Here is a 16,883-nt window from a genome sequence, read left to right on the forward strand (position 1 = left end):
TGAAGGATGCTAAGGCAACATTTGATGACGTGGCATCCTTAAATTGCTGGCGATTAAGGATCCTTCCTTGAATTTGACCAGCACTGACAGTCTCCGCTTGCTCTCCACATTGAGCATCATGAATGAAGGTTACTGCATGCATCTGTGCTCTCTGAAGACCTCCATTAGTTTACCCCATTACATATGAAACCGTGGATTCATCATCTCAGGAAGCCACGTGCGCCTCTCGGGTAGAAGCCATCAATATTGGATTTATGCCGCAGGAAGGCAGCATGTGAATAGCATGAATAGCTAGATTCACCGAATTCACTGAATATGTGTGGTGACTGAATAGCAACCATCAAATTTGGGTCTGGATTGGGATGCCTGGTGGCTCAGTGGATAGAGCAGCGCCCCATGTACAGAGGCTGTGTTCGTCGCAGCGGCCACAGGTTTGAATCCAGCCTCGGCCCTTTGCTGCATGTCTCCCCCTCTCTCTCTCCCCCTTTTACACTCACACTGTCCTGTCAATTTAACGCAATAAAAGCAAAAAAAAATAATCTTATAAAAAAGGGGGTATGAATTTCAAATATTTTGATCATGCATAGCATGATAGCATTAGAATAATAAAAAAGACAACAATAGAGACATTTAATTCTTTACTATGTAACAAAAGAAATAACTCACTGCGACACTTAGCTACAGTACTTAGTGTTGCCTGTTTTGGTATGAATTAAAGATTGAACCACAGAGTGCTGGGTGATGACTGCACTCCCATAAAACTTTAATGGGCTGCATGTTTCCCCTCTTAGTCAATGGGCAGAGTGGCACAGAAAGGAAGCGCTTGTGCCTGCAGTAATCATATGCCGTGAGCATGTCTCCTTCTTCTTTGGTCTGAATGTGTGCAGCTGAAAGGAGAACAATACTCTGTGTGAAAAGATGATGATGGCTTCATTAAAGTCTCCTGAATTACTTTTACGCAAGTGAAATACAGTATGAATAACTTAGCATATTTAATACATTTTTTATACCTATTATCATTTAACCCAGTCTTTTTAACATAAATGATAATATATTGCCATTGTAAAAAAAAGTCTAGCCTAATTCTTGGAAGCATTTTATTACTTCAGTGTAGCACATTACCTATTTAATCTATTATTAACATCACTGAACCGCTGCATGGTAACTAAAGTTTTCTTAAACCAGCTCTGTAACAATTTGTTCAACCTGAAATGTGCTCAGATCCACAGAAGAGCGCCGTTTCTGCCTGGTTACTCTTTGATTCATCTTTGACTGACAGATTCAGTAACAAGAATTATCCTTGCGGGCCAGGTCAAAGGTTGCATGAGCTGTGTCGTGACAGTTTTTCCTTTTTTTAGCTTGACCTTCTTGTAACATCTGTACATTCACATATAAGTTCCACATATAGAATAAATGGAGCGGTGAGTAATTTGTTACTCTGCTGTTTGAATCAGAGAAATTAGAGCCATGTTACCATGTTGAAGGCATGCTGCCTTAAAGAAAACAAACTATTTGACATTTCAGTGTCAATTTACTACTCACAGGAAGAGCTACACTGCCTCTGTAAACAGTTGTATAATGTCTTCGGTGGTTTAGGAGGAGCGTCTGGGAAAATTACTGACATTACATCACTTGAGTAAGCTTTGCTCGGGCGTGGAGTTTAAAAGACATGGGTGTTAACCAGGCAGTAACTCTCTATAAAAGATGTTATTGAGTTAAATTACGGTAGGTGCATGAGCCAGTGATTTAGGCCTTTTTTGTCTCATACTAAAGACTACAAGTGAGGATAACTGCTGCATCAATTTGGATTTTTCTGTATTGTATACTTGGTGTGATGTGAATGGATTTCTATGATCTGTAAATCAAAGGCAGGATAAACAGACTGTTAATTTTGTTTTTTAGCGTTGCTTATCACCACTGACTGACTGCAGGATTAAACTGCCAATTTGAAGGCAATGAAAATAGAGATTTAAAGTTTTCCAGAGAATGTTCTTGTAATGTAAGGACCATAATAACCCTCACACAGTTGTATAGTATGAAATTATAAATTTCTTGGCAGTTTAGTGAGTATGCAGATTTTTCCGAAAATGTTATGCCTATGATGTGCGTTGCTTTCACAGTGCTCAAACACCACAATTTAGAAAATAACTGTGGGGAAAGTATGTAAATGAAACTTTTTAAAACCAGTTGTGCTCTATTATTTGACACAACTGGACTTTAATGTAAGCTAAGAATTCACCATCTAAAATGATACAAACTGTAGTTCAGGGAAACATCATTAAATAAGTCTAAAAGAGGAAATGCATCAGCATTTAAAGTCCAGTTTTTTTTCAGTGGGCGGATAAATTTACGAGCTGATTACAGAGACAAAGCTGTCACTCCACTGGTTATTATCACATCAAAATATTAACTATAGACAAAATCTCTTTAAACAGATTCTGCATATGAAATCAGAATCTGTTGGCAACGGGACAAAATAATAGTATAAGAAGCATTCTGGTTTCTGTTTGTAGTCCAAGTAGTATTGACTGATCAGGTTTGAGTGAGTTTTGGTTGCATGCAGGTAAACAGTGTGTGGAAAGAAATGAGACGTAATGCATTAGCCAAAATGGATTCTCTGAACCCATCAATTACTGTCTGGTGATGACTTAGCGTTTAGCTTTGTTAATTGGACTGTACACTATGTGCCTGGAAGAGGAAGTCTTGGCCCGAATATCTGTTATCCTGAAATCAGATGGCTTCACTGGAAACTCCAAAATAGTGTCCGTTACCCCCAGAAGCTAAAATGTCTTCAGACCAATAGCTGGTGGTTTCTGAGATTTGTGATGAAATACACTTGTTCAGAATTGTTAAGAAGATTTTTCCACCTAGAGTGGTATCAAAATTATGCCTGGCTCATGGACCATTTTGATATTTGTGTCAGCTATTCTTACAACTAGGGTTTGAATGGTATGAGGTTTTTACAGTACAGTAACCATGGCAGAAAATATCACAGACAATATCTGTTTTATCAGTCACAATAACCCAAGGAATGAAAAAAGGGGTTTTTTTTGGTTGAACTGACACCATTATTATTGAAGTTAAAACCATTTTCAATGGAGGTATGTGTAAAACCTCTGACAGGCAGTTAGGAGCAGGAAAGGAGAGTGTGGGGGATGTGCAGGTGAGAGATGGTTGCATTTTAATAAAAATAAAGTAGATAAGCAACACGGTATGATAACTGTCAGTTTTCATACCATGGTATACCATTTCACAGGCTGTTACCTCATTCACAGCCTGGTTTTTGTATCTAACAATGGAAGAAATTTGTAACATGTTTCTCACGAGTCCCCCACTTAAATGGAAGTCAAAGAGCTTATTTCTAAAGCCTCATTTATGAAGGATCTTTTGATCAGGTTTACAGTCTTCAGGTTAGGTGTCCTTAATGGCAAACATGTTTCTGTTCAAATGCCAAAGACTTTGCAACATTTGGAAAAGTTGAGCACAGCTCCTACAGAACGTGAGAAAATGAGGTGTTTTCCATACCTTGTTCATTAATTCCTCTCATCCCGGCTCAGACTGAGTGGGCCCGTTCAGCTGAGTCTAGTGACTAATTCACCTCCTCTCGTCTGCTTTCTGCTCAGCTGCGTTAAAGTGGCCAAGTGTTAACAATATGGCTTTGTGTCTCACACCTGTGGGCAGTGGGACTCTGGGAGCGTAGGAGTGAGGGGGCAAGAGGGACATGCTTTCTTTTTCAGACTCAAGCAGGGCGATAGAATAACATCACAGTCAAGTCTTTGTGTAGATAGGGCAGAATTAATTCCAGCATACTTTATGCACAGCTTTCCTTGTATAGTCACATTCACGGACAAATTTGCGGCTGTGCGTGGTTTAATTGGACTACACTGTTTGCTAACACCAGCCTCCTGTTTACTGTTATTAGATTTGAAGGTGATTCTTACAATTATACTGATGTAAGCAAGCGGCGAATGTGTGCAAACTCCTCATGTGTACCACAAACACTGGAAGACTAATTTGGAGAGTATTAGTTTTGCATGGCTGGAGATAAATAGATTGTTACTGTAATGTTTTTGCTTTGTAGCAGTGGGTTCTACAAATTGCGGCAGAGGTTGCTGCGATAGCGGTACACAAGCATTGGGCATGTGCAGCACAAATGGTTGCATATCTCTGGGACGCAGATGCAAACTCCCACTCATTCCACTTCTCTCCGTATTCATGCATTTCAAGGTTCTTTTTTCTTTGAGTCGGCCTCAGTAGTGAGTCAGGGGAAATCTGCCTCTGCTTAACAATATAATTTGTTGAATAGCTTTGGCTGAACTTTTATACATTTCTAAGGGACTGTACTTTACTTATCAGAGGAAGGAGGTGGCTGGTGTGTTACTTCTTTTTTTTTTTAAATCTTGACCCTCCTCAAGCTACAAATATTCTTCCTTGAGCCTCCCTAAGAGACTGGGGGGAAATGCATGACTCTTTCCCCACCATAACTAGGTATATTTGTTTTATATTCATACATCAAATGTAGGAATGGAGCAATTTCCAGCAATGATAAATGGTGTAATTTTTGCAATTTTAAAAGTAAACATGCCTTTTAAATCCCACCAGAGGGTTTGGGGGCTAAGAGGATACTTAAAGTAAATTCAAAAAGAACTATGTACAGTTGTTTGTCCCTCCCTGTAGTCAAAATAAAAAAGTCCCTCACCAGTGCTTAAAAAAATATTTGACATGCCTCCCCTGTTTTGCCCCAACCCCCCAAAATACCAAACAGTCCCTAACTATCACCTTTTGCTTATTTTCCAGGTTCCCATGATCCCCTGTGCCTTGATCCGAATCTAAAGCTCCAAAAACGACCTCAGGCTTCACCACTGACCTCAGTCATCCCTTCATCCAGTGCTGTTATTGATGTCTCAAAGAGGATGTGAGTAAAAGAAGGACTGAGGGTAAAAAAAAACCCAGTAAGTCCAACCAAGAAAGGAACAGGGATCACATGGCTGCTATGGACTGACGGGTCAACTGATACCAGATCACACTGGCTTTGCTTGGAAGTGTAAGTCTTTTATTAATCCATCTGACCACAGACCAGGTCAATTATGTTGTAAGAAATCAATGGTAATTCAATCCGTTAATGGGAAATAATCTAATAATTACAGTGTCTCCTTTCTAGATTGATTCTTTTGACCTTAACCATGCAGGAGTCAGTAATCTGAGACATGTAAGCAGTACTGAGAAGACAAGATAAAGATACAATAGCATTTCCAGTGTTAGGTAGAATGCCTTGTGTTTGCAGGTCCTTATAAAGCCTTAAAATGTCTTGTTTTAGGGCATCAAATAGTCTTAAATTTGAATTTCTAAGGTCTTAATTTTATTTTATGATAGTTTTTTCTTATGTAAAGTGTCTTTGAGTACCATGTAAAGTGCTCTATGAATAAAATGTAATGTTATTATTATTATTATTATTATTACATTGCAACATACATTTCATCTAATTGCATTTATCCATCTCTTAATTTGTTTTTGTCAAAATAAGCCAAGCTCCTGAAAATCCACATTTCTGAATTTACAAATTGTTTAAAACCTAACACTAAATCCAATAGTCTTTTTACATCATACTTGCACTTACCTGTATGCAAAGTGTAGATGAACCTAACTCACTCTAATAACCACATTCCTACATGTAACCTACCTCTGCGTTTGACTACACACAGGATATACTACTTATCTTTATATTTACCTGCAATACTTGAATAAGAAAAAAAGATGATTGTTCAAAAATCTGTTTTTAAGCAGTTCAAAGTAAGTTTGAGAACAGTCTAGCATCGCATTTAAGTGTCTGGTACCTGTAGACATGTATGTCAGTGTATGTTGTATATGAGATTTCTTCAGTGTATTTTCAAAAGCAGTCTACCTCCAAAGCCTCCCTCTCATATTAAATACAGCGCGCTGCATTTGAAGATATAGCAGCAGCTTACCAGACTGCACAGCTTCATCCTTTTTACTGCCTCTGTGTACTGAGGGTGTCTACCATTATGGCTGTTATCTCTCTGAACCCAGAATCTAGACATTTATCTCCTCCAGCTCCAACTCCTCTCCCCTCTCCTCCTCGTCTCATCTCCTCTCTCATCTCTCCTCTCCTCTCTGCTGCCACACTTTACTGACATGTGTTTGTGTTCTCGTCCCATCCTTTCCTTGGCACTTGACAATGGAAGTGGTGGCTGTTTCTGGTATTCTTTTTTTTTTTTTTTTTTGCTCTTCCTTTGTTCCTCCTCTCCCTGGAAACAAAAAAAAAGTCTTTCATCTTTCTGTGTACAAGACATGGCATCTATTCTGTGCCAAGCACAAAATGTGGATCTGTCTTTGAGGCTGTATTGATTTGTGAAGAAACTGAGACATGATTGGATGCGGCTATCTATTTGATATATTTTGTTATTGTTTGACATACCCCTGTGAGCAGAACATTCTTTACCTTTATTATAATGCAAACTACTACCCTGCAGCACAAACACGAGCCGTACTTTTTTAACACATATCTCACTTGAAGTTTGTAGTCATGCATACTTAGCAATATTATTGCTCCACTTGTTTCAGATCAGAAACCACAGTTCAATAAGCATTATGTCGGGCAAATATCCTTCGATGTCCTCCACACAGTGATGGAACATGTTGAATAATTTAAAAATCATGCATTTTTTAAATCAATGGACATTCAATTGCTGTAAGCTTTTAGCAGGGTCAGGTCAGTGAGATTATATACCATGCAGCATATTCCAGAACCTACAGGACTGTGGTAAACACCAACCAATCACCATGTAATGTTGGATTGGGTTTGCAATGGTGCATCATTTATTGAGGTGTTAGAGAGGTTGTGTCTGTCACTTGATTCCACATTTTGGTCGAGACTGTATTGCAGTGAAGTTTGGTACAAATGCCTGTACCAAACTTTACTGCAATACATCTAATAGTAGTTGGGATATTTTCTGACATTTTATCTAGCTCCATCATCAGATCAACATTTTAATTAGTTCAGTACAGATGGAGTGTGAAACTTTATTCTCCCTCCTCTGGCAGTTAGAGTTATTAAGCAAACTCTGTTGACGTGTGCATATGACACATGCAGGTGAGCTTGCTGCACCTCCCCGCCCCCAGGAAAGCTCTCTTCAAGTCAGATATTTTGGCTGTACTCCTTCCTCATAAGACCAGCTACAATCAATTAAAAAGTGGCTAAGAGGCTAAGTAGGCTTTAAGTTTATATGCATTTTAAGGAGTTTATTAGAACAAAAAAAAAAGACTGACAACTCAACTAAAGCAAAACAAGACATGACAAAACATGACAAGACGTGACGAGACGTAACAAGATATCGTGACGAGTTGTAATGACACGTGATGTGACATGATGTGACAAGACGGTCAACAGAAAATATCAGCCAAAGTCCTCCTATTTTTCTAAGTGCAGCAACAACAGTTAATGAACAGGTGAAAAAATGTGAAACCACACCCCTGTACCAATTACAGTCACAAAAGAGTAAGCCACCAAAAAAACATGTGTAGCCGAAACAAATAAACACAGGCTAAATACAGTCTGGCTCCTAATAACAACTTTCTTTTCTTTTTTTTTTTTTAAAATCTGGAGTATTCACTTCAGAAACTTTTCTTTGACGCTTCGTAGGATTTTCCATCATACTCCTGCTGCTCCTTCACTATCGTGTTTCCCCCCCTTCCTTTCATTTTAGATCTAAACATCAAACTGTCAACATAGATATTATCAAAAGAAAACATCAGAATCACTCACATACAGATGAAACGCAATGCCAAACAGAGAAAGAAAACAAAAACAAAATGAAATGAAGAAAATCCATTGAACATTAAATAAATAAATAAATTATGCTCTCCCCCTTCCTGCCCCCTTTATCTCTGGCTGGCTGGTAAAATGCATCACTTTTTCACAGATACCTGACACAAAACTCCATGTAACAGACCTTAATTTATATGTAAAAGTCCTGCACTCCATCTTTAAAAATCCACAACAGTCCTATCAACCGTAGCTGTGCCTTGTGCTTTGTGCTAATTACCAAATGCTGCTCAACTAACAGGGAGCACGCTAAGCATTATATCTGCTAAACATCAACACGATATTACATTCACTGTGAGCATGTTAGCATGCTGATGTTAGCATTCAGCTCAAATGAAATCACTGCTGTGCCTGGATGCCTCAGCGAGGCTGAAGACTTGTTTTATTACAGTGTGCGTAACATCATGTTAAACTGTGTAGTAAATGGAAGTGCACAGAAGATCATATTTAGCTGTGTTTATGACAGACAGTATGCATTAATAGTGATTAGATGACATAATAAACTGATGCTTTTGCAGAGAACTGACTTGAGAGCTGTCCAGGGTGCAGCTAGCCTCTTGCCCAGTGCATGCTGGGATAGGCATGCACCCATTCCCTTAGCAGCAGGGAAATGGATAGACTGTTATGTAAAATTAGAATTAAGGAGAAAAGGATTTAAGGTTGAGTTAGATATTTAAATGAAATGACACATCAATAGAGCAAGTGTATACATGTTAGTTATAAAAGCAACAGACTGGGTTAGTGCTGGTGTCATTTAATAGTGCCAAGTAGTGATGTAAAACATGCACGATTGGCAGTGTTTTTACTTTTTTTTTCTCTAATTTGCAGATTTTAAGACTACCTTTAAAAATGACCACAGTAATTGCCAGCTGGTTCCCATTGGCGCCTCACTGCAGCGCCTCAGTAAACCTGTAAACATTGTGTTTTCCATGTTTCATCCATATGCTTTTAGGGAAAAGATGTAAGGAAGGATTGCTGAGCAAGCTACTCATTGAAATTCCTGGCTGTGAAACTAAAATAGATTGCCCACAAATACATGGCTGCAATTTATTGTGTTGTATTAAACCAGTGCACTTTGACAGCACATATTAAAAGAACATGAAGCAGAAACACGGTGGAAGATTAGAAACCACCAAAGGAGTAGTATAAAGACCATGAGTTGTACAATTTCAGGAGCAGGATACACACAAAAATCCATCTAAGTTTTAACTATGATAGTCAAGCTGTATGATTTGAGAAGAATATGCGATAACGTTGCTAAATATTACTTGCCATAAATAAACAGATAATGAAGTGAACTCAGTTCTCGACTCAGACTTGCACAGTGCCCATGCTTGTGCCACGTTTCCAATATCCAAAATATTACCAGAAAACAGACCAGTTCTCTCTGTTATTCGCACTTTTATCTGGTCACACTTTTCTCCCTCAACCATGCTGAGCAGTACAGTGGCACTATAGTCTAATGAACTTCAATCATAGATTGCCCAATCGGATGATTCCTAACATTGAGGGATCTCTCTAATTGGCCAGAGAGTTAACAGCATGGCACATATCATGAAAAAATAGCACCTTCACACAGAATGAAATTAAATGTGTTGTTACTTCATTTATCTCAGTCTGATTTGGGGGCTATAACAAAAAGAAATCTGTCTTCTGGTCACATATTTGAGCTTAAATCTGTAAATACAGTCATTTTACAAACAGCATGGGGAAAAACTCTCACCTGGGTTAGTCCTATTTTTATGCTTCTGGGTGGAAATGGATAATAGATCACCTTCCTCTGCACAGCTTGGTTTGAATTAATGATAAACTGGAGTGGAAAAGCTGCAGGTCTGGCAGAAGGAAAAGACACATTTCTGTGGTTGGTGTTTCTATTTCTGATGTCTATTTTCTGGGAGTCTTGCTTTCAGGTTTTCATGTGCGAGCCGAGGTAAGGGAGATGTTGAAGTAAAGCAGAACAGAATCATTTTAGGCTGCTGTGACTCTTGGAATTTGAGAGATGTACAGTATATATATCAGTGGTTTCTTTTCTCACTCAGGGGTTTTTTAACTTCCTGTAGCTGTCTCACATTTAATGCACAGTCATGTGCTGATCTTCATCTCGTCTCTGTTCACAGAAGCAAAGCGGATCGATGTTGAATAATGCATATTTGTACTCAAAATATTACCCTCAAGGTTCAACCAGCATGTGATGCATTCTGAATGTTAGCATTGCGTCATGCATGGATGGGATGATTTGCTTCTGCACTCCCAACTCAAGTGATGCAGTATAATTTAATTCCCTGCGAACATTGATGTCAAGCAGGTGCAGGAGGTTGAAGCTATCACCTTGTTGTCAGTGTTTCATTAAACAGACAGAAAAGCAGGGATCTGGAATAAATGATGAAATAGCTAGTGGGAATGGTGACACCAATAATACTGAAGCATTTTTTTCCTTGTTTAAAATGGGTCTCTGCAGCAATCCCGTTTCATATGAGGGTCAGATGATGTCATATGCTAATTAAGATATATAAATAGCTTATAGTAAATGCCATGAGACATATGTGTCATAGTGAGTCATGGCAAGTTTCACGAGGATAAATGATTTAATGATAAAATATTCTTTTTCCAAAAATGAAATGTATAACCTACATTTTCACAGAAATTGCATATATATATTGCCTTTATGACAGAGCAGCTGGAGAGTGACAGGAAAGGGAGGAGGGAGAGGGAATGACATTCAACAAAAGGCCACAGGTCAGATTGAAACCCAGACTGCTGTCAAGGACTTAGCCTACATTTGTTTTAATTACATTTTAATAAAAAACAACAGGTCGAGTGATGTCCTGTCAGAGTCATTATGGCTTATTTCTGACTTAAAACAAGAAAACACACTGCAACTGTTTCAATATAGTAACAATAACAATGACAATAATAATAATAATAAAATAGATAATTGCATCTATAATCAAAGAATTTAAGGCATTGTATGTAGGATGTCACTAATAATGACAATAATAATAATATTATTATTGTTAATAATAATAATAATATTACCTTTTATTTATAGGCAGCTTTCAAGACTCAAGGACAATTTATCAAACCTAGTAAAACATATAGCACATAGTTAAGATAAAATTGGAAGGATAAATAATAATCAAAATGACAAGAAACCTAAGTAATATTGAACATCTACAGTTTTAACGGTTTTATATTGAAGTTAGAAATTTCAATATTGTGACAGTGCTACACACTGTGCATCGCCACAAAGACATTTTCACTATCACCAGGTGATAGGTTGAAAAAGTGCATCACACAAAGCTGCTTCTATTGAATCCTTTGATTTCTAATTTCACCAGAATCTTACACTTTTTTATCTGACAGCAGCAAAAAATATATTTGTTATTCTTTTGCAGGTATCATTGACTTTCCCTCTTCATTAGTGAAGGATCTCCTGTGCACACCCACTAGGTCATAGACCATATACAGTTATTAAGTGTCTTTCAAGAAGTGCATTGAATCCCCATGACTACACTGGTAATTGTCACAGTACAGCGTACTGCCTTAACATGCAATTAGATATGCAGTGCTTCTTCCTTTGCTCAGCATACTTGTCAGTTGTGTTATCAATTCCCTCTGTCGGCCAGAGGGCCACACTGCAGTACACACTGCATCAACACATAAGACTCATTTCGGTTATATTTCTCTTTTTACCAGTTTCCTTTTTTTCTCTAGCAGCACAGGAAATCATTTCATTTAGGTCTGAGTTATCATTTCTCCATTTAATCGAGTCACTTAAAGTGACAGACGCGTTTTGACATATTTTCACATTTCCCTTCTGTTCCTTCATTTCCTGGCTATATGCTGTATGTAGTGTAGCTGCCAGGAGATGACAGATATGCAGCGACCCGTGCAGTGACCCATACGCACAGCATGCCTTGCAGCATAGGGCTGTAGGATGGCTCTGTGTGAGTGGATGTGACTGTGCCCAGTGGGGTAGAGTGGGGAACAGGTGCCGACACTGTCAGCTTGTTAACACTGAGGAGAGAATTGGCTCCTCCGACTGACTACAGCACATATGCAACACATAGCCTTTGGCTGGGGGACGTATGTGCAGGCATGCATGCATGTGAGAAGCGAGTGTGTGTGTGATTTGCAGTTATGATTCTGGGACATTAAATGGGTTTAACTGGAATTTTTTATTTGCTCCCAATGATTATTAGCCTTAAAAAAACAGACGTCTGACTGTGCTGTGAATGTTAAATACATTAAATAAAAGGAGTTTTGTTGAGCTGGTGTCACCCTGATTGCACCCCTCTGTGTGTGCATGCTTGTCAGCATCCTGGCTGTTGAACTACTGCAGAGATAGAGACTGTGTAATGTGCAAAACACAGCACCCCTAATTTGTTGTCCAATAATCCTTTATAAGTTTCGACATAAATTTAGATGTGAGCACATTGTTAGAGCGTTATTATGTGGCTCCGTTTTCTACAAAAGCTTTGGGAGATACAGTTATACGAAGCCCCCTAGGGTTATGTGCAAGAAATTCTCTCAAACATCACAAATTAGGCCCCTAGATGACCCATTTCTAGAAGAACTAAATTGACACAATGAATTATTCCATCCAGTCTTGTGGCCTCTATAACGAGAAGGGGACTCGGAACAGAGGATAAATTAGGACACTCAATTCTAGCTTCTCTCATTTATTCCATCAAAGCCATTTAGGCAGATTTGCCCCGTTTGCCCAATTTATTTTGTGATTTCTTACCCTCTCGTTTGGAGGACGGGAGAGAAAAGAGGAAAATGAATGTGAGTTTGGAGAAATTGGATGCCACATTTTGGAGATAATAAGACGCAAAGATAATGTGTCAGAATCAATTTAACTCGGGTGTAGTTGTGAGGAACTTGACATATCCTCCTTTTTCTTTTGGTAAGACACTGGCGGTGCCCTGCCCCAAATAAATCACTAATAGCTCCAAGCTATAGAGTAAAAGGGAGAAGTGAGAATGTGGTTTAGAAAAAAAAGGTTGGAGAAGCTGCAGTAAAAGGGAAAACACCAATATAATATGCTAATTTTTACACTATTTAAGCCTGTTTATCAACATCACTATGCCGCTGGGGAAGGAAATAAAAAAATATCACACTTCCAGTATGTCCACTGTATTTAAAAACAGCTTCAACATTGAGAAACAGCATGCATGTCTTATTGTCAGCGCGCGATATGCTTTGCCAGGCTGCACAATTCTGTACATCAAAGACAACACAGCAAAATGAGACGGCTTCTAACAAATACTGCGTTGAGCTCAACTCAAGTGTCAAATCCACAGGGTCCACAGGGGATATGGTTACTGTCACCTGAGGGTTAAAGCCTCCTCTCTAGGTTTGATGTCTGAATATTAGGTTATTTGATATGCGGCTGCTCTTTCAAGTCAGCCTGGCAGGACAAGACTGCGAGCAGATTTCCCACAAGGACTTAAACTGCTCAGCAGAGAGACAGACATCACTCTCAAGCCCCATCAAAGCCGAGCTCTCCTCTCTCTGTCCTCTGCATGCATCACCAGGCTGCACATATGCATTTCATATTGATTTGGCGCCTTCTAGTGGAATATGTGGAGAATTACAGCATTTATTATGTTTTAATTGACTGTTGTGTGTTTCTTTTATCCACAGTGACAATGGTGTTGTTTCTGATTGGGATCTCTATTGCTGTGAACAATTCATCTCATGAGAACCAAACTGCAGGTAATTCTTTAAATTGATTTTTTAAATGACTGCTTGGCCAGTTTAAGATGGTCAAGCTTTTTGACCAGCTTAAGATATTTTCTTGCATTTTTGCTGGTTTTGCTGGTCATACCAGCTTGTTATGGTCACTAACTGGTTTATCAATTGAAGTTCCTGTGAAACTGAAACCAAATCAATGTCCTTGAGTACAGAGAAATAACAGTGTAATGAGGGGGAAGTATGAAAAGCTAAGGGCATAAATAAGATAAGTCCTCTGCCGTGTGCTATGCATAAAGATAAATGTGCACAACCTGATAGGCAGGTCACACCAGCATGTCAAACCATTCAAAGACCAGCAAGAAGTGGGTTAGGACCATCTAAGACCTGCTAAAACCAACTAAAACCAGCTACCAGCATATGCTGTTTTTTCAGCAGTGTGGCAACTGAAACATAAGAAAATGTTTTGTTTTTTAAAGCACACACATGAAAAGTTGCATTTATTAACATCAAATCAAACTATACTGTACAAGACTATACTACTATTATACTATACTATATACAAACTTTTGCTGCTAGCGCCTTACTTGGCCTGGCATGACCCGTACCTCATGGTACAGTAGCTAATGTTAGCTAATGTTACAGATATTACTTTGCAAATGAATTCATGATTCCTCTCCACTTGTGCTGTTGTTACTCTATAATTTACCATTTCCTATTATCCCATCACTTTTGGCTACAGTGGTCATTCAGGGAAAGTTACATAATCTTGCTTTCAAAGAAAAGTTGACATTTATGTTTCATTGCAATAAAACAAATATGTGTATTTTCCCAAATGTCAAACTATTCCTTTTAAGCCACCCCAAAAATCAAAAATACATATTTTTACACTTACCTACAGTGCAGTTTTTCAGTCTTGGTTGTTTTGGTGTGGAGTATTAGAGAAATTTCTGCCTTCTCTCCGCTGTAAGGTATTGAGATGGCACAGTTTGTGGTGGTCAAAGAATACATTTAAAAAAACTCAACAGCAGTGTCTCGTTCCAGAAATAATGACAAAGTTACTCACGATAATCCACAGACCTTGTTGTGAGCAGTTTCATGTAGGAACAGTTGACTACACCCATCAACTGTGCCACCACAAAGAAGGACGCGTGCATCTATGGACCACAGTCTCATGCTCATGACAGCTCGAGATGTAAACTTTGATAGTGTCCTCCTCAGTTTGTTATGTGGTTTTCAGCATGTGGACCCAAATGCAGGATACTGCAGGCAACAGGAACTCAAATAGATCACTCTTTATTCCAGGTTGGAGCAGGAAATCAGCAAACTGAAGCTTCGGTGAGGGAAATGATGCAGAAGAACAGGCAGGGAGCTGATTAACTGAGAAGAGACTCAGGAGCAGGAAGGACTAATGAGGCTGATGCAGGGCAGCTGTGTAATTGGGCCTCATTCACCAATACTGCACATCCAATAATTTTCAAGTGTGATCAATCTCTGATTATTAGATGGCATGGTTCTCATTAACATTACTGATGTGAACTGAAGTGTTCGTGTAGTGTTTATTTTAAAAGGCAATGAAGGTTTTTAATATAACAAAAATAATAATAGAAATCCTATATGCCACTGGAGAGTTGAAGAAAACACAATAACCCTTTATTCCACACAAACATGTCAGTACAAAATGTACATAAGAATACTCTTGGTGTGCGTAGATTCTATTCTTGCCTGAGAACAAATGTCATAATCTTAAAAACAGCGTGAATGGGTTTTAATACTTACACATGTAAACAATGTAAATAGTCTTTTATCAGTACAAAGTCCAGTCTTCCCAAAAATTCTGAAGGCATCGGGACATTGACAGTGACAGTGTTAGCTAGTTCACATCCTTCTGCACGGTGATACAGTTGGCGGATGTAGTTTTGTAAAAAGAAAATAGTTCCTACATGAAACTGCTCACAACAAGGTCTGTGGATTTTCTTGAGTAACCGGGTCATGATTTCTGGACAGAGACATTGCTGTTGAGTGTTTTAGATGCAATTTTCCACGCTTTGATGACCGCAGGCAGAGTTCTATTAAATTCTATTATATTAGGAGCGAAAGCAAACATCTCTATGGCCAATATCACCAACACTCAGAAACTCACACCAAAACAATCCAGATTTATGAATAGAACTACAGGTGAGAGGAAGAATATGTCTTTTTCTATTTCAGAGTGAACTGTCCTTTTAGTTTGGATTTATTTGGGGATTTCAACTATCATAACTGTGTGTCCTCCCCAGAAAACCCCACCCATCAGGGTGCTCATGTGTTACCCTCAACACTGGTCATCTCACTGCTTCTTATCATCGTTGTCCTGCTGACGATTTACTGTCTGAGGTGAACAAACCTGCACACACACATTCACAACGTGCTGTTTTTGAGTGAATGTCTGCTTTCTCTTTTTTTCTCTCCCTTTCAGCATGTGCGTGAGCATGAGAGAGATTGTGTTGGGTCAGGGCATCGGGGGCATCTGGGTGGGGGTGGTTTGGAAACAGGCGGTGAGCAGTGGCTTATGGGTAAACAGCTGCACCTCAAGTAAGACAGCAAACATAAACAGCTAGGTCAGGTCAGGTCACAGACACTCATTCGCTGACCGGCCAGCTCAGACCTCCTTTTACCGACAACGAGATGAGGAGGAGCAGCTTTGCCTCTCTCGGATGGTTGATATTGGTTTTAGTATTTGTTGTTTGCTTATGTGCTTAACAGCTCTGCTCTAGACATCAGGCTAGCTTATTTTTGCTTTCTCAATACAGAAATCTGCCCTTTCTCTTCTCTGACAGCTTCTCTCTCTGTCATTTGTGTAGGTTCAAAAACCACAGGAAAGCTCTCGTTACCTCGGTGGATAAAAAGATTCCCAATGGCTTCTTGGAGGAACAAGGTACTGTTGTGCTGCACTCAATATAACCATCAGTGCATGAAAATATAATACAGCCTTTTACTTTTTATTTCTTTTTTATTTTAAGTGCAGGTTTACATTCTTTATAGACTAGGAACATTTCATGATCTGAAGTCCAAGGTAGCTGGAAAGGTTTTGGAAGGCTATTGGCTTTCTTAGCACGTAGGGAGCCACATAAACTTTCACTTCAAGTAGAAAATAAAGATATTAATGGAAAGGCCAAATTCTGAGTTAAGACAGTTCTGTGCAGCAGTACCATGTTTACGACTCAAGAAATCATTTCTGTCATGTACCCACAAAAGTAGGAAATCTTAATGGCCGTCAGGCTTGTTTTTGCAGGTGCTATGAGAGCTTGTAATGTTCTCTTTTGGGAAACATTAGCAGTCTGACTGTTGTATATTCCTTTAA

The 16,883-nt window shown here is 38.9% G+C and overlaps 1 protein-coding gene and 1 long non-coding RNA gene across 3 annotated transcripts in view; one reads left to right on the top strand and one right to left on the bottom strand.

The window, feature by feature from the left end:
* The window catches only part of LOC121954751 (receptor-type tyrosine-protein phosphatase epsilon-like), a 32,494-nt gene that overhangs the window by 5,427 nt on the left and 10,184 nt on the right, over positions 1 to 16,883 (top strand). Inside the window, exons 2-5 of the mRNA XM_042502444.2 lie at positions 4,798 to 5,044; positions 13,493 to 13,564; positions 15,820 to 15,916; positions 16,384 to 16,457. Of these exons, the coding sequence (XP_042358378.1) occupies positions 13,498 to 13,564; positions 15,820 to 15,916; positions 16,384 to 16,457 (238 nt within the window). The 5' untranslated portion in view covers positions 4,798 to 5,044; positions 13,493 to 13,497. The remainder of the gene's footprint in view (positions 1 to 4,797; positions 5,045 to 13,492; positions 13,565 to 15,819; positions 15,917 to 16,383; positions 16,458 to 16,883) is intronic.
* LOC148187676 (uncharacterized) lies at positions 704 to 15,156 on the bottom strand. Of its 2 annotated transcripts, none has more exons than XR_015778459.1 (3): positions 14,621 to 15,156; positions 14,436 to 14,504; positions 704 to 887 (listed from the first exon to the last, which is right to left on the bottom strand). It is a non-coding gene; the product is annotated as an uncharacterized LOC148187676 (long non-coding RNA). The 2 variants fall into 2 exon arrangements; XR_015778460.1 differs by lacking the exon at positions 704 to 887 and adding an exon at positions 6,103 to 6,266.

This window comes from Plectropomus leopardus, chromosome 13 (genome assembly GCF_026936395.1).
Source record: "Plectropomus leopardus strain MGB_pleo_1.0 chromosome 13, ASM2693639v1, whole genome shotgun sequence".
Taxonomy (NCBI): domain Eukaryota; kingdom Metazoa; phylum Chordata; class Actinopteri; order Perciformes; family Serranidae; genus Plectropomus; species Plectropomus leopardus.